The sequence below is a fragment of the Pelodiscus sinensis genome, chromosome 5 (genome assembly GCF_049634645.1).
Source record: "Pelodiscus sinensis isolate JC-2024 chromosome 5, ASM4963464v1, whole genome shotgun sequence".
NCBI lineage: Eukaryota > Metazoa > Chordata > Testudines > Trionychidae > Pelodiscus > Pelodiscus sinensis.
In genome coordinates this window covers 29,434,728-29,449,865 of record NC_134715.1, presented here as the reverse complement: position 1 = coordinate 29,449,865, position 15,138 = coordinate 29,434,728, and the positions used below count along the sequence as shown (strand labels likewise).

Sequence of the window (15,138 nt, the reverse complement as noted above, 5' to 3'; positions counted from 1 at the left end):
TGCGAAGGCTATTAGTAATGGTGTATGTATTGCAATACCCCTGCAATAGTAAAAACAATTCAGGCAGAAGTCCAGCAGCAGGAAGGGGACTATCCAGTTTATTAACTGTGTTGTGGGCAAATAACACGTGCAAGTCTTTGCCTGCAAAGGTAAGTTTAGGCTCTTGAGACCAGGGCTGGTGGATTGGAATACTAAAGGGAGACAGGGTGGTACATTTCTGGGAAATAGTAAAGCAGTCCCACCTCCAGTCTGACAGCCTCTATGTTGTAGAGGACAAAAGTCTTGGGGAAGGAGAACGTCAAGCTGCAGTGAAGGAAAATAATCCCCTACTTGGGATCCTCCTTCCGATGTCATGATACTCTCTTGCATTGAGAACACCCTTTTGGGGGAGGGAAACCTAGTTATTAGGAAGAGGCAGATGATCGTTATGGGGGATTCGATTATTATAAATAGTTAGGTTTATGAGGACCAGCAGAACTTGCCTACCAGATGCACAGCTGTGGACCTCTTGCAACATATAGACTGATGTACATGCAGCATTGGGGAGGAGCCACGGTTGTGTTACATGTAGGTATTAATGTCATCGGGAAAGGTAGGCAAGTAATTAAAGTCCAGGAACTCCAAAAGTAGAAATCTTTGAAATGCCAAGTTCAGGGCCAGTTACTCAGGCAGAATTGTTTTGTCTCAATATATCAATGAGATGAAGATGTTAGGTATAAAGAGTTAGGTTTATTAAGAACTTGGAGCTTTGGGGGAAATGAGGCACCCATACAGGAAGGATGGACTCCACCTGGACCAAACCAGAACAATATCGCTGGAATGTAAAATTAAAAAGGCTGTAGTTTTTAAACTAAGGATTGGGGGAAATCAATAGCTACTGAGGAGCACTCACTTAGGACAGACATTCCATAGGGGAAGATCCATTAAAGGGGATGTTCTCTTTACTAGGATATAGAGTAAGTCCCATTGAATTACATGAAGGCAGACAACTAAATAATGACAAAAATTTGTGCTTGTATACAAATGCAAGATGTCTAAATACTAATATGGATGAACGAATTGTAGATAAGGGCGGGAACATAATCTTGTTTACCTTAATGAACTGATCATGTAAACAAAGTCAAAGGATAGGAAGTATAGCTGAGCCACACTGTAAGAAGTGATGAGTAACCCTCGGAAATTTCCAAGCTGCAGAACAAGGCAGAGACATTGTATTTAAAGCTGCACCAGAGCACAGAAATTTGGACTCACTGATGGCCTTTGGGTACCGGCGCCTCAGAAGCTGAGACAGCCTCCCACTTCATCCGCAGCTGAAACGGCATTCACCGGCTAGCAGAAAGGATGTAAGAATGCCACTTCTCCTATCATGCTGTTCTTTTAGTTAAGGGACACAGCTGATAGCTGTCAGAAAATCAATTGCTTGTGATTGACAGATACCTGCGTAACATATCTTTGTACTTTGAGCACCCAGTGCTGGACCTGAGACTTACTCTTGCTGGCAACATCAGGGCAGAGTATGTGAAGGAGCCAGGATTACGGGGTGAAAGGAAGGGGTCAGGGCAGAGGGTTGAGAGAGTGTGGGGTGTTAAGGGCAGGGGAATGTGGGGTCCAGGAGTTGGGGCAGAACGCTGCTCGCTCTTCCCTTTATCGGGAAGCAAGAGGAAAGCACACAGCATGGCTCGCTCACTCTGCACCTCTCCTTCCTAGTCAGAAATGAGAGGAATTCACACACACTGTGTACTTTTCTCTTGATCCCTGAGCCACAGGAAGAGGAAAAACAGTATCCTGGTAGGGTCCGGGGGGATGCTTCAGTTCCCATTGTTCTCCCTAGATGGTTCCAGATTTGGGGGGAGGGGAGGAATAAGGACTAGGGCAGGTCCCAGAATGGTGGGAGAAGGCATGTTCCCAAACCAGCCCCTTTCACCTGAATAGCTGCCTGCTGCTTAGCTCATTAGACTGCAGGAGAGGCCTGCCAGTCAGGCTGGGAGCGTGCTGCACCTCCTCTTGCAGCCAAGTGCCCCAACTCTATGAGCACCAGGGTGCACCACCTTAGTTTCATCTCTGGGTATACACAACATTTTCTAGAAAAGAACCAAAAATGCCACTAAACAGAGTAAAACAGGCAGTTAGGGACAACAGGCATAATTTAAAAACTGAGGAAAACAGAAAGAAGCGTAAGTGCTGGTAAGAGTTCCCAGACTGACGAAAAGCTCTATGTAGCTCAAAAGCTTGTCTCTCTCCGCAGCAGAAGCCGGTTCAATAGAAGACCTACCTTGTTCCTCTTTAAAAAAAACAACAAACACCACCACATTTAAATTACCCCTTCACATAGCACACGAAGCAGGCATCACTCAATGAAATTAGTAAGCAGTAAGTTAAAAAACAAGTACTTCAGACACCTCAGAGTCCACCTGTGGAACTTTCTTCTAGGTGTTATCAAGGCAAAAATTAAAACTGGATTCAATGCAAGTTGAAGGAGGCCCATCAAAGACTATTAGCCCAGATGGACCCCTGCTCTGAGTGTTCTGAAACCTCTCACTACTAGAAGCAAGGACTGGATGCCTTGGAATGGATCACTCAAATTGCTCACTTGTGTTCATTCCCTCTAAAGCAACTGGCACCATCTACTGTCAGCAGACAGGATATGGGGCTAGATGGACCATTGGTCTGACCCAACATGTCCGTTCTTACATTTAAGTCTTAAATTTGTTCATTAAGAAGGGGAACAAACTACCAGAACAGACACTATATTATACACTTGGGCTAAATTCCAACCGATTAAGAAATCTTAATACCAAGTCCTTTGAACCATCCCGTTTATATTACCCTTCAGCAAATCTAGTTTTTGGAATCAGCTACTTTCAAATCACTAGAAGGCTGGATGTCTTCTATTTAATTTCTATGGCACTCCCTCTTTTCCAAAGATTTTCGCTTCATAATGCAAATGTAATATGGTCAAAGAGTTTTGTTAAGTTTTTTAAATTATTCATCAGAAATGCTAAGGGTCTCATGCTTCTTCGAAGTGGCTACACTCACTTCTTGGTGGGAACACAAATCTTATGGCTTGCACCTAATTCCTTTATGGTGGTAGGAAGAGAGACAGCTGATGTTAACCATATAAAAAGAGCAGAAAACGACCATCTTTTCTATACTGTAAATTGCTTTTACTAAATAAATCAAATAGCTCATGTATTTTTCATAACTTTATACACAAAATACATAGACGAATAAAGCTTTTAAATAGCAGTTTTACAGATTATGTCACCATAATCATTGTTTTGAATGTTCCTGGATATTCAATGTCAAGCTCACAAGTCTATATATTCTGAAGAACTGTTGAAATTATGCTAATATCCCCTTATGACACATTTTCACCTGTTTTACTCTGCAGTAGCTTTTCCCTTCAATTTAAAATATGTAATATAAATAGAACAAAATATATATAGTTTCTTACATCCTGTTGTCCTGCTTTCGGGACACGATCATGTATTTCTGCAGAAGTCTACACCAGAGGTTGCCAACCTTTTCACTAGTGCAGACCCCCAATCACCCTCCCAAAACGTTTGTGGATCCCCAATAACCTCCTCCCCCACAAAACTGTTTGTGAACCCCCAACAAACCCAATTCTAGTAGTCAGTGCAGTATTTTCTCACTTTTTGTTTACTTATGTCTGTTGGATTAGACGTTCCACTTGTGGATGCTTCACTCTGCTCATCAGTCTCCTTTCTATTCAGCGAGCCAGATTTCAGCCACAGACCCATCTTGAATGTATGGCTAATGTTTGTATGCTTCTATCATGACCGTTTGGGCACACAAAGGTGTCACAACATAGATTTTCGAATGTCAATTAACATCATTGGAAGATATTTAATTTAAAAATAATAATTGATTGTAACTTTGCAATCTATTTAAAAATTATTTTCTATGATCATTTTTATTTTTATTTTATTTTGTTTCACAGACCCCCTACAATACTCTTGCGGACCCCCAGGGGTCCACGGACCCCAGGTTGGGAACTACTGATCTATACTATAAGTGCTACTGCAATGCAGCTGCACCAGTCAGCTGGTGAAAATGCTCTATGTTGAGGGGAGAGAACTCTCTCATCAACGTAATAAAATCACTTCTTTGAGGGAGGTGGTAGCATGTTAATGGGAGGGTTACATACTGCTGTACACAGCAGTGCGTAGGTTGGTGTAACTTAAGATGGCAGTCATGGAGGTAGCTTATACATATCCTTGAGCAGCGAAAACTATACCAACATAAATGGTACTGTGTACAAGCCCTTAGTAACTAACAATAAAGATGAATAACAAAGATCTACTTACGTGCTATCCTTGGTGAGTACTTGACATATTTAATTTGGGAAAGGATAATTTATTTAAATTTGTGCAGCTCCAAAACTGATGTGATGCAAACAAATACTCAGAACAACATATTTTCAGGATCTGTCATAAAACAGTTGTAGTATTTAACTACAGGCAGTCCCCGGGTTACGTACAAGATAGGGACCATAGGTTTGTTCTTAAGTTGAATTTGTATGTAAGTCGGAACTAGCTCCAGATTCAGCTGCTGCCACTAAACTGACCGGGGCTGACTACAGGAAGCCGGAGGCAGAGTTGCTCTGCCCCCAGCTTCCTGCAATCAGCCTGATCAGTTTCAACAGCTGCTGAATCTGGAGCCTGGGACAGAACAGCTGGGGCGCTGCCCGGTAGGTTCCCACAGGACCAACCCGGCAGCACCCCAGCTGCTATACCCGAGGCGTCCCGCAACAAAAGCCTGGTCTGCTGGGGGAGAGGGGGCGCACTAGCTGCGCCCCCTCCCCCCCAGCAGACCAGGGAGACCCGAGCAAAGCCGCACAGGCGGAGGGACCCCGCCGCCCGTGTGGCTTTGCTCATTTGCCCGGGAGCAAAGCCGCCCAGGCAGCGGGACCCCCGCCTCCTGGGCGGCTTTGCTCCTGTCCCCCTGGTCTGCTGGGGGGGTCCAGGGGCTTTGCTGGACCACCCCAGCAGACCAGGGAGACCGGGAGAAGCTTTTCTCGCCCCGGAGGACACGGGCGGCAACTTGCCGCCCCTGAGCTCCGGGGCGAGAAAAGCCCCGTTCTTAAGTGCGGATCCGACGTAAGTCGGGGACTGCCTGTATTACATTTTTCTATTGAATACTGTACAGTAGGTACCAATTCAATTCGAGTCCCTCTTTTAGGGGGAGGGGTCATTAATATTAAGCTTCTTGAATGCTTTAATATTTTTCTGGACTTTAATAGAAAACATCCTATCATCATTACCTTTTATTATTTAGCACTTAGTTCAATTACCTGAACACACACACATTTAATTAAATCAAACAAGTGACATAAGTTCAAACTGTGTCATATGATTGATGAAGTCTAAATCAGTAATTGCAGTGGATGGTCAAACAGTTCCTACTACTTTGCTTGACCACCAATATCAGATTTTTAACTGAGTTTAATCTGAGTTCACAAACCCAGGCATTTAGTTATTAGCAAATATGAGGTTGTGAAGAAGGCAGCAGCAACGTGGTTACATTTTGAAATAAGCTTCTTTAACATTTACCAATTTCCAATAAAATATTACTTTAATCTCTTAAGAAATCCTTTTATATCCCTTATTTTTCATCACAGCAGAAACCCAGTCATAGGATCTCATTCAATGATTAATCATGCTTATTTCAAGTACCACAAAACAGAGTTGCAGAAACCTGGGCCAGGATTGCTACACATTACAAAATGTTAGGATGTTATGCTTTTTCACAAGCCAAATATGTGAAAGGACCCAACACCAGCCAATATTTTAATATATATTGGTTACTTCAAGCTATAAAATATTATCTCCACCTCTTCTAGAAATCTGTGAAATGAAGTGGCAAACATTCTCTTCAAAAGTGAATTTTAGAATCAGTATTAGAGTTAAGTTTCTAAATGATTATCAGCTGCATAAATATAAAAACACATGATCAAGCAAAATATTTTTAATTAGTAAGCTGATCATAAATAAATCCATGTAAAAGAATTAACAGGATTACAAAGTTGTTTTTTTCCTATGTGATTCAAGATTTCTTAACATATGTATTATTTATCAAGTCAACCTCATTTTAACTGGGCAAGTGATCTATTATTGAACACACAACACTGCTGCACATTGAGCAATTCATTGTGTAGTTACATTTTTACATTTTCTTTACAAATGTAATACTTATGTACATTATATATTTCATTTCTATAATTTGTGTACTGTACTGAAATTCTATAGTCTTCACAGGGAAAATGTTGAAGTCTTTTAGTGAATATGAATAATTCCTTTTAAAAAGTAATATAAACAAACCCCAGATAGCACTGCCATTGGCACCTCTGCAAGAGTTTGAATCCAGAAAGGTTATCATAATAAATGTAAGAAAAAGGTTTTATCTAATTTTACATATCATTAAGAAATATCATCCCACATAGCTACACAAATTCAACAGCTTGCAACAAACAGAGCACCATACTGCTGCACTACTGGAAACATGTATAAACCAGTTTAAAATGCATTAGTGAAAGACCATCATTTCTCCTATCATATTCTGGCTGAAGCAAATCCATAAAATTTCTCCGGACGTGTGTATTTTTCCTTTAGCTCTAAAGTGTCTGATACGGTGCTGTGCACTGTACTGTGAAGAGCAAATGCATGTTTTTGTAATTTGCTATAATGCTTTTCTCACAGCTAACATTTGTATCCAAAGTTGGAAATCTTCTTTCTTCTACTTTCACTTACAAATCTGCTGTTGAATATGAACTAAGAATTCATAATAAGAGAATGCTGCTTCTGTTCGGTCTTCAATTAAGTGATGGAAAAAATCTGTTTTGGCAGGACTCTCATCTCTGAAACAGAAGAAAATGTATTCGTCAAAGCACTAAGCACAAAGAAAAACAATTGTGAAGACAAGTATAAGCAGGAAGTCCATACACTGAATATTACTCTTGGAGATTTAGGGTTCAGCAACAAATGCCAGTAAGTAAAAGTAATTAGGAATTTTCTATTGAATGATTTTCTGATGCAAAATGCCCTTTTTGGAAAAAAAAATATTTTGAGGAAATTTCAGTTTTGACAAAGTGACAGTTCCTGCTTGTCCTGCTGGAAGACTGCGCACCCAAACTCTCCACCTTCCCTCTAAATCAGGAGAGTTAGACGCAGAGAATCAGAGCATTCTCTCTTCCCATCACCTTGCACCAGAGAGACTGAACAGCCCCATTCCATTCTTCTTCTAGAGAAAGAGGAGTGGTGGGGAAAGAGGATGCTGTGTAGCCAGGTTTTTTCCCTCTCTGGCTGCCAGAGCTTAGGGGTAACTGAGGGCATGTCTATACAGCAACTAGACACCCTTGGCTGGTCTGTGCCAACTGTTTCCGGCTCATGAACTGGGGGGCAGTTTCATTGCTGTGTAGACTTTTGAGGTTGGCCTGGAGGCCAGGTTCTAGGACCCTGCAAGGGGGGAGGGTTAGAAAGCTCCCAAGCTCAGAAGTCTACACAGCAACAAATAGCCCCACAGTATGAGCCTTAGAAGTCAGAGTTAGCTGGCCCTCTGTGTAGATCGGGGTGGGGAATCTTTTTTGGGTCAGGGGCCACTGACCCACAGAAAAAAAAAATCAGTCAGGGCCACAAAAAAACCTGCCCTCACTGATGTGGCCCCCTGACTGAGAAGGAGAAAGATACTCCCCACATTCCCCTCACATACCAGAGCCTGGGGGGCCCAGGCTAGTAGATGTTATGTGCTCCAGCCACACAGGGGGACTGTTGAGCCAACATGTGCTCCCCAATGCTGGGGGGGCAGCCCTGAGCCAGTCCCAGGCCTGAGGTTCCCCACCCTTGGTGTAGATATACCCTGAGAAGTCCAGCTCTCTCTCCCATCAGCCAGGATGAAAGCTCTTGTCAATTTCACTTCTTGCTGGTACTGAAAGTTTCTGGTTTGCTGACCAAAATACTTTTTCTTTTGAAATCCTTTCCTGAGAAAAAGTGTCTTGTTTTGACTTCATAGTTCTGGACAAAAATGTCAAGGTTTTTTTCCACAGTAAAGGATTTTCATTTTCTGGACAAGTCTTTTAATAAGGATATCAGTTTTCCACAGTAAAAAAAACAACCACCATTCTTCCTGTTATAAAAACAGGAGCTCTACAATCTTGGTTAAAAATATGATGTGGTAAACTTGGAAGAGGAACACACACAAAAAAGCTTTATAAAAACAAAGAATAGGAAACAGGAAAAAAAGAATTGTTACGGAAGCAGGTGACATGATTCTGTTGACAGCAATGAACTCTGAGCTAGCCAACATTTTAACTTTTTATATATTTTCAAGATTAGTCACTGCTGATGTATAATCCTCTGCTTTTTTCCCTTCTACAGGTGGAAGAGAGAAAGGAGAACAAAAGTGGTAATAAGGTACCAATCCAGAAAACTTTTTCAAATGTGCTTAACTTTAAGCATATCAACAACTACAGATGTAAAACCCCGGTTAATCCACTTAATCAGTTAAATCTTGGGTTTAGCCGTTTAAGTGGGATCCCGCTCCACCTGTCCCTGCACAGAGGATTGGGCTCCCAGGTACCAGTTAACCGGTAACCGATAAGCAACACCTGGTAAGAGTGATGCTTACCAGGTTACTGGTCACCTGTTCACATCCCTATCAACATCATCCTTGAAACTACTGCAAGCTAAAAGCTAAGCAAAATTTTGTGCAGGATCACAGTCAGACTACAAATTCACTGGGGCACAAGTTGTCTCCTGTTATTTGTATAGCACCTTCTGTAATTATGCCCCAGTCCTTAATGAGACCTTACGATGCTCCTGTAATCCAAACAGCAGCGCTAGGCTAAGAATTCAATATGTAATTTCAGTCCTATTTTTGAATTTCTTGTTTTTTATTTATTTGAGCGATAAAGAATTTCTAGATGAATCAACTAAAATTACTGACAATCATTTTACAGGTTTGGGTGTATTCATTTTTAAAGGTATAAAATATTTACCACAGATACACATATTTCAGCCTCACTGAACCAACAACATCTGAAAAGTAAGAAGTCATAAGGGAAATGTTGATACGGTCTTTACTACAAGACTGTTGAGCCAGTGGTGACAATCTGATTTACCTGAACCTTTTGCCCATATATAAAATAACACCAATATTTCCTTCATGGAAAACAGCTATCAGCCAGCTAACATTCAATTTCTCTTAATCTGTCAAACATGGTGTATTAAAAATTTTGACTGGATACAAGCGTAAGCATTTTATGAGGTCCTGTTTTTTTAAGTAAGCACAGCTTGAAAACGAACAAGGAGTTAAGTACAGTAGTTCAATAGTATATATAATACTCTGACAAATTAGAGTATAGGTCACATTTTATATTAAGGGTCCCTTTATGAATATAAACAACATTAAATAGATTCCCGCAGCTCTCACTGGCCAGGAACGGCAAGCCACAGCCAACAGAAGTGGCAAGTGGCCGAATGCTAAGGTAAACAAAAGCATCTGGTGGCCACTCTTGTTGAGATGGCAATAGACATGTAAAGATGTTACAGATTGTTATAAACCATGGTTACAAGCTATTTACTGACCTAACTAAATCTGTAACAAATGAATAACAAAATTATTAACATATCTATTAGTAATCACTAACTCTATAAACCATTTATAAATGGAGAATTAATACAAAGTGAGATTGGAAGCTGATTCAGTTATTTAATTTATCATGAAGCACATTATTTAGTATACTCATAATAGTAAAATGTATTACTGTCTAAACGTTGACTGGGTACTCTAAATTAAAATGAACTTAAACATTTTCTAAGACAATTGTTGCAACTGAGCCTAATCCTATGAGGTGCTCAGCATCTCCAGTGCTGTGCTGCGCACCTTTGTTTTCTTCTTATTTCAATTATAAGTTAAACACACTCAGTAGCTCTCAGAGTCATGATAATTTTGTTCCCCAGAGAGGTCTAAAAGATGAGATTACAGAAAGTTTAACTGTAAAAATACTTACTTTATTACTTGAAGAACTGGGCTTAAAGGTCTACTGTCTCTAAGCCAGGATATAAAAGATCGGGCTCTCTCTGAAGAAAGTGTATCTAACTCTGGCAGTTGAGTCTGGTTGAAGAATGTAATTAGAAAAATAAAGTTTTATAATGAAAAGAACTGGAGCCTAATTAATTAAAATGAATCAATGAAATAAATCAATGGTAGGCTGGAACAATTTCTCTAAATATAGTCCCACGGGAAACTCCCCAACCTAGCATAATTGACAAATTACACAGCCATTTTTATCCATTACATTTCTGGGTAATGAGTGGGGAGTGTACTCCCCCCCCAAGAAAATAATTTACTATGAATTGTATTCCTTCAACTTATCAAAGAGAAAATGCATAAACGCAAGAATGTCATAACTGTTCTCCTTAAAATTAATCACTATATTTAAAATACAAGACATTTTAGGAAACAAGCCTACACAAAATCTCAGTATGTATTCACATTTTACGTCCTTCTCCCCTCCAAATTTATTATTTTAACTTGTTTCCCACTCAAGTTCCTAAGCATTGTCCTCTGCATTCCTTTTACAGTTCTAAAGAGACCCACATACATACAAGCACCATAAACAAGCTCTGAACAGAAACACACAGCATCTAACACAGTTTCTTAAACTGTGTTCTATGGTTCATGGTGTGCCGCGACGCAGTCGGAGGTGTGCCACAGAGAACAGAGTTTAAAATGGCCACCCTTAAAAGGACAGGCGACTTCTTTTCCCGTGCTCAATAACTTCTCCCCCCCAATCTTACCCTCCCCCCCCCCGCAACTTTTCCCCAGCCTTTTTTTTTTTTCCCTTTGCTCAACAAAAAGTTCTTGGTGTTTCCCATTTTTAAAAAAAAATGGTTTGGTGTTCCTCCATCTTAAAAAAGTTTAAGACACACTGATCTAACATATTTGGTTCTACCCAAATCAAAATTCTGCTCAGAATTTTGAACAGTATCTTAATAAGGTTCCTCTATCATTGAAACAAACATCTGTTCTGACTTTTTGGAAGTGAAATCTTAGTGCTGTCTGATTTGAATACATTTGGAGGACATTTTTAAAAGCACCTCAGAGAGCCTAAAGTCCCAGTGACTTTTAACAGTTGATTTTCCTGTTAAAATGTATCAAAGCTAGAATAACTCAGTAAATCAAGTTTAAACTCAATCCTCAATTCATCGCATTAACTACTGTACTGTAGATATTGCAAACTACACAAAGTTCAGAAAATACCAACTCTCCACACACAATCATCTCCGGAGGGTAAATTATGAATGGAAGAGTTCTAATATTAATTCTGGATTCCTTCATTTTTGACAGCCAAGTCAGAATCTGGATTATTTTATAATAATCTTGGTTATTTTAACCTGCTTATGCAAATCCTTTGGTAATTTTGTTTTTAGTGCTCTAGTTAAACAATTTTATAGTGCTTATGTTCAAAAGACTTAAAACGGTCTGATTCTCAATGCTTGCAAAGCTAATACATGGGTATTTGCATTATGAATGTAATAAAATAAATCTAATTCAGTTTCATAATTTGAGACAGCCAATACAAGGGAGAACATATGTATTACATGTCTTAGTTTATTAAAACACTTACCAGCTTCTGTGGTACTGATGCATAGTTAGGGTATCCAAGCACATCTTTTATGAAGCTATTATCACAGTTTTTCCCAATCCAAATGTAAAATATCTGTAAAGGACCAAAATCTATTTCAGTGAAGAAAATGCTTTGCATATCTTTCAGAGTATTAGTTTTCATGTTTCATTTATTTTGCAGGTTTAGAAATTAGATGAAATAATGTTTTAGTGATTTTGACTTGTTTTGAGGTTAAAATATTTAGAATGCTATTTTTTTGGTTTAATGCTAGGTTTCATGTAAAATCTGATAACTTTTTACAGATTTGATAATTCTCCCAAGAAGTTAAAGTTACCAGAATAGATTTCTCTTTCAAATGAGCTAAAATGCAGTAATAGGAGCAATTTCAATCAATGTTCTCCTAATGACAATGTTTCACATGGTTGCCTTATTAATCAACTGGCACCATCTACAGTTATATTAGTAAACAGCATGTACAAAACTATGCTAAGTATATGCAGCTATACGAAGCACAACACTATCCACAGCCTTACAAACAACTCTAACATTATAATCAAAGAGGCTGACAAAGGGGCTGCTGTAGTCATTATGAATAGGTCAGATTATGAACAGGAAGTTGCCAGATGACTCACCAAAACCACATTCTACCGGCCTCTTTACTCTGACCCCATTGAGGAATACCAAAAGAAACTTGCACCAAGTGCTCAAGAAACTCCCTGCTATAGCTCAGGACCAAATCTACACAACGTCCTCCCTCACCCCCCCAAACAGGAGTATTCTGCTACCCAAGATCCATAAACCTGGAAATCCCATCATCTCGGGCATTGGCACCCTTACAGCACAATCCTCTAGCTATGTTGATGCTCTCCTCAGACCCTATGCTACCAGCACTCCTACCTATCTTTGAGACACCACGGACTCAAAAGCAAATACATGTCTATACAAGAGACACCAAAGGACCTAACCACATAAGCCACAACACTGGAGATCATACAAGTACACACACATCTTCTAATATGATATATGCCATCAAGTGCCAGCAGAGTCTGTCTGCCTCATGTATATTGGCCAAACTGGACAGTCTCTATGACAAAGAATAAATGGAAACAAATCAGATGTCAGAAATGGTAACACACAAACCTGTAGGGTAACATTTTAACCTGCTTGGTCACTCAATCATGGATTTAAAAAGTAGCCATTCTTCTACAAAGGAATTTCACTAGCGCGCGCGCGTGCATGCGTGTGTGTGTGACCGAGAGACCGAGACCAACTGGTATTCAGCTACAAATTTGACACTATTTACCTAGGGTTGAACAAAGACATTACCTGGATGTCACATTATAAAGCCAGTCTCTCCTGCTTCTAACTGCATTTTTACATCAAAAGCTATGAATGGAATACTTCTAGCCCCATGGTCACCAACCAGTAGATCGCGATCTACCGGTAGATCTCAGGGGCTCCAAGAGTAGCTCTTGAGCCCTCTCTGAACTGCGCACCTGCGCAGTACATTTACATTAGATTTCCTCATGTAATGTAGGCGGGGCTTCAAGGAAGGGGCAGGGCAGTAGATCTTCACCTGTTCTGAGACTTAAAAAGTGATCTTGGGTGTAAAAAGGTTGGAGACCACTGTTCTAGCCCATCTAATTAGTCTCATTAGCACTAGTCCTACAATTGACAGGTACTTCTCCCCCTCCCCCTTTCCCCTCTGTTATAAAAGTCTTGGTTCTATTATTTCCACTCAAGTTGATCTGATGAAGTGGGCTTTACCCATGAAAGCTCAAGATACTATATACTTTTGTTAGTCTCTAAGGTGCAACTCATTCCTTGAGGACAATAGATGTGCCAGGAAAATGCTACTTCACTAGCCATGCTCAACCCCTTATATATATAGGGTTCAAATATCTTTTTCCAGATAACACAACTAAAATATACTATGTGGGAGAAAGTATTCTTATGGTACGTTAGTAGAAATCTGTTTCCTTCAATCGTGTGTGTAGCCCAGCTTTCAATGATGCAAGTATGAGAAAAATGCTTTGCTAGATTTGAACTGAATGCAATAGGGTTCCAAACAACCTAATTAAAGGAACAATTAAAGAAAGCCTTAAGTTTCGGGAAGGAGCATTTAAACCAGGGCTACTCAATTTTGGAAGCCCTGGGGGCCACAATGATACTCACAGCACATGCCAAGGGCTGCAACTTAAGTGTGGTTGCATATACATGTAAATATATGCAAATAGCTTTCACACTGACAGGCATGAATACAAAGATTAAGCCTAAAGCTGGGCCCAAATATGGCCAGCGTGAGCCAGTCAGCACCTTTCAGGCTCTGCCCACAAGGCTAAGCAGCCAGCACAAGGCTAATGCCCCAGCGCTCCTGGCACCTCCTCCCTGGGGTGCAGAAACTCCGACACCCTATACCCATCTGTTCCAGGCAGCTCATCCACTTGTGTCTTTCAGTGCTCACCCCACCTGGGAAACACCTCATTGTTGTGGAGCATGTTCCCAGTGGAGGCCATATTCAAAGGATCCCACCTGCGGGCTATCCCAAACTGCACCACAAGCCTCAAACAAATGGGCCGTGGGTCACGTGCAGCCCGTAGGCCATATATTGAGTAGCCCTGATTTAAACTAACACTGACTGGCATGCATGCAGTTTAATGTGAAAAAATAAGCTTTGAAACATTAATATCCATGTATGTTTTAAGAAATTTATCACAAAACTAGACATTTCAATACTTTATTAATACCAAGGATGTAAAAATCTGCAAAAAAAATGTAACCACTAAAAGTCCTTAAGCTTTATACTTAAGTACTCAAGTACTGCTGGTCCTGCTCCCAGAGGAGGAGGTTTTGCTGCAAGGCTCTGCAGCTAGCTCCTTGGAACTTGCCCACCGGACCCGGACCGTTAAGGTTGTGGTTTATCCATTAACCATTTACATCCCTAGTTAATACAGTGCATTCAAGGTTCTGAATTCTTCCACTTGGGACAGGAATTTAGAATTCTGGAAAAACTAAGGAGTCTATTCTCTACAAAATTTTGATACTATTAGTTAGCCACAATTAAAAACCTGAAGTCAAACACATCTGTCTTATTCATAGCCGATAAAAGCTACTGAAACAGGTAGCTTACTGATCCACAATCCATAAGGAAAGCTCCCTCTCTTGTCAGCTTCTCTGCAGACAACTTCTGAAGAGGAGGCTGTGGAACAACCCTGTCGTTAACATGTATTGCACCCTGTAATAAAGAAGATCAGAAAACAGGATATATAATTCAGCAGTGTTAAGTGTAACTCGTCTCTTTTCTGTTTTGTCAAAAACAGAAGAGAGACAAGTAGGCTTTGTACATAAGTAAATGAGAATTATAAGATACAGCCTTAAAAAAAGAAGAGCTAGTAGGGACTTTGGTATACACAATTATAATAAGCATCAAGAGAGATGATCCTTGAAACCCAAAGAAAATTTAAAATACTGGAAACACTGATCTATTGTAT

The 15,138-nt window shown here is 40.2% G+C and overlaps 1 protein-coding gene across 6 annotated transcripts in view; it reads right to left on the bottom strand.

Moving 5' to 3' along the window:
• Positions 1-5,973: 5,973 nt before the first annotated feature.
• The window catches only part of SEC24B (SEC24 homolog B, COPII component), an 84,222-nt gene continuing 75,057 nt past the window's right edge, over positions 5,974-15,138 (bottom strand). For all 6 annotated transcript variants that reach the window (XM_075929709.1, XM_075929710.1, XM_075929711.1 and 3 more), the window contains 4 exons: positions 14,778-14,882; positions 11,648-11,740; positions 10,028-10,131; positions 5,974-6,877 (listed from right to left, as the gene is read on the bottom strand). In XM_075929709.1, coding sequence (XP_075785824.1) covers positions 6,763-6,877; positions 10,028-10,131; positions 11,648-11,740; positions 14,778-14,882 — 417 coding nt within the window. In that variant the 3' untranslated portion in view covers positions 5,974-6,762. The remainder of the gene's footprint in view (positions 6,878-10,027; positions 10,132-11,647; positions 11,741-14,777; positions 14,883-15,138) is intronic.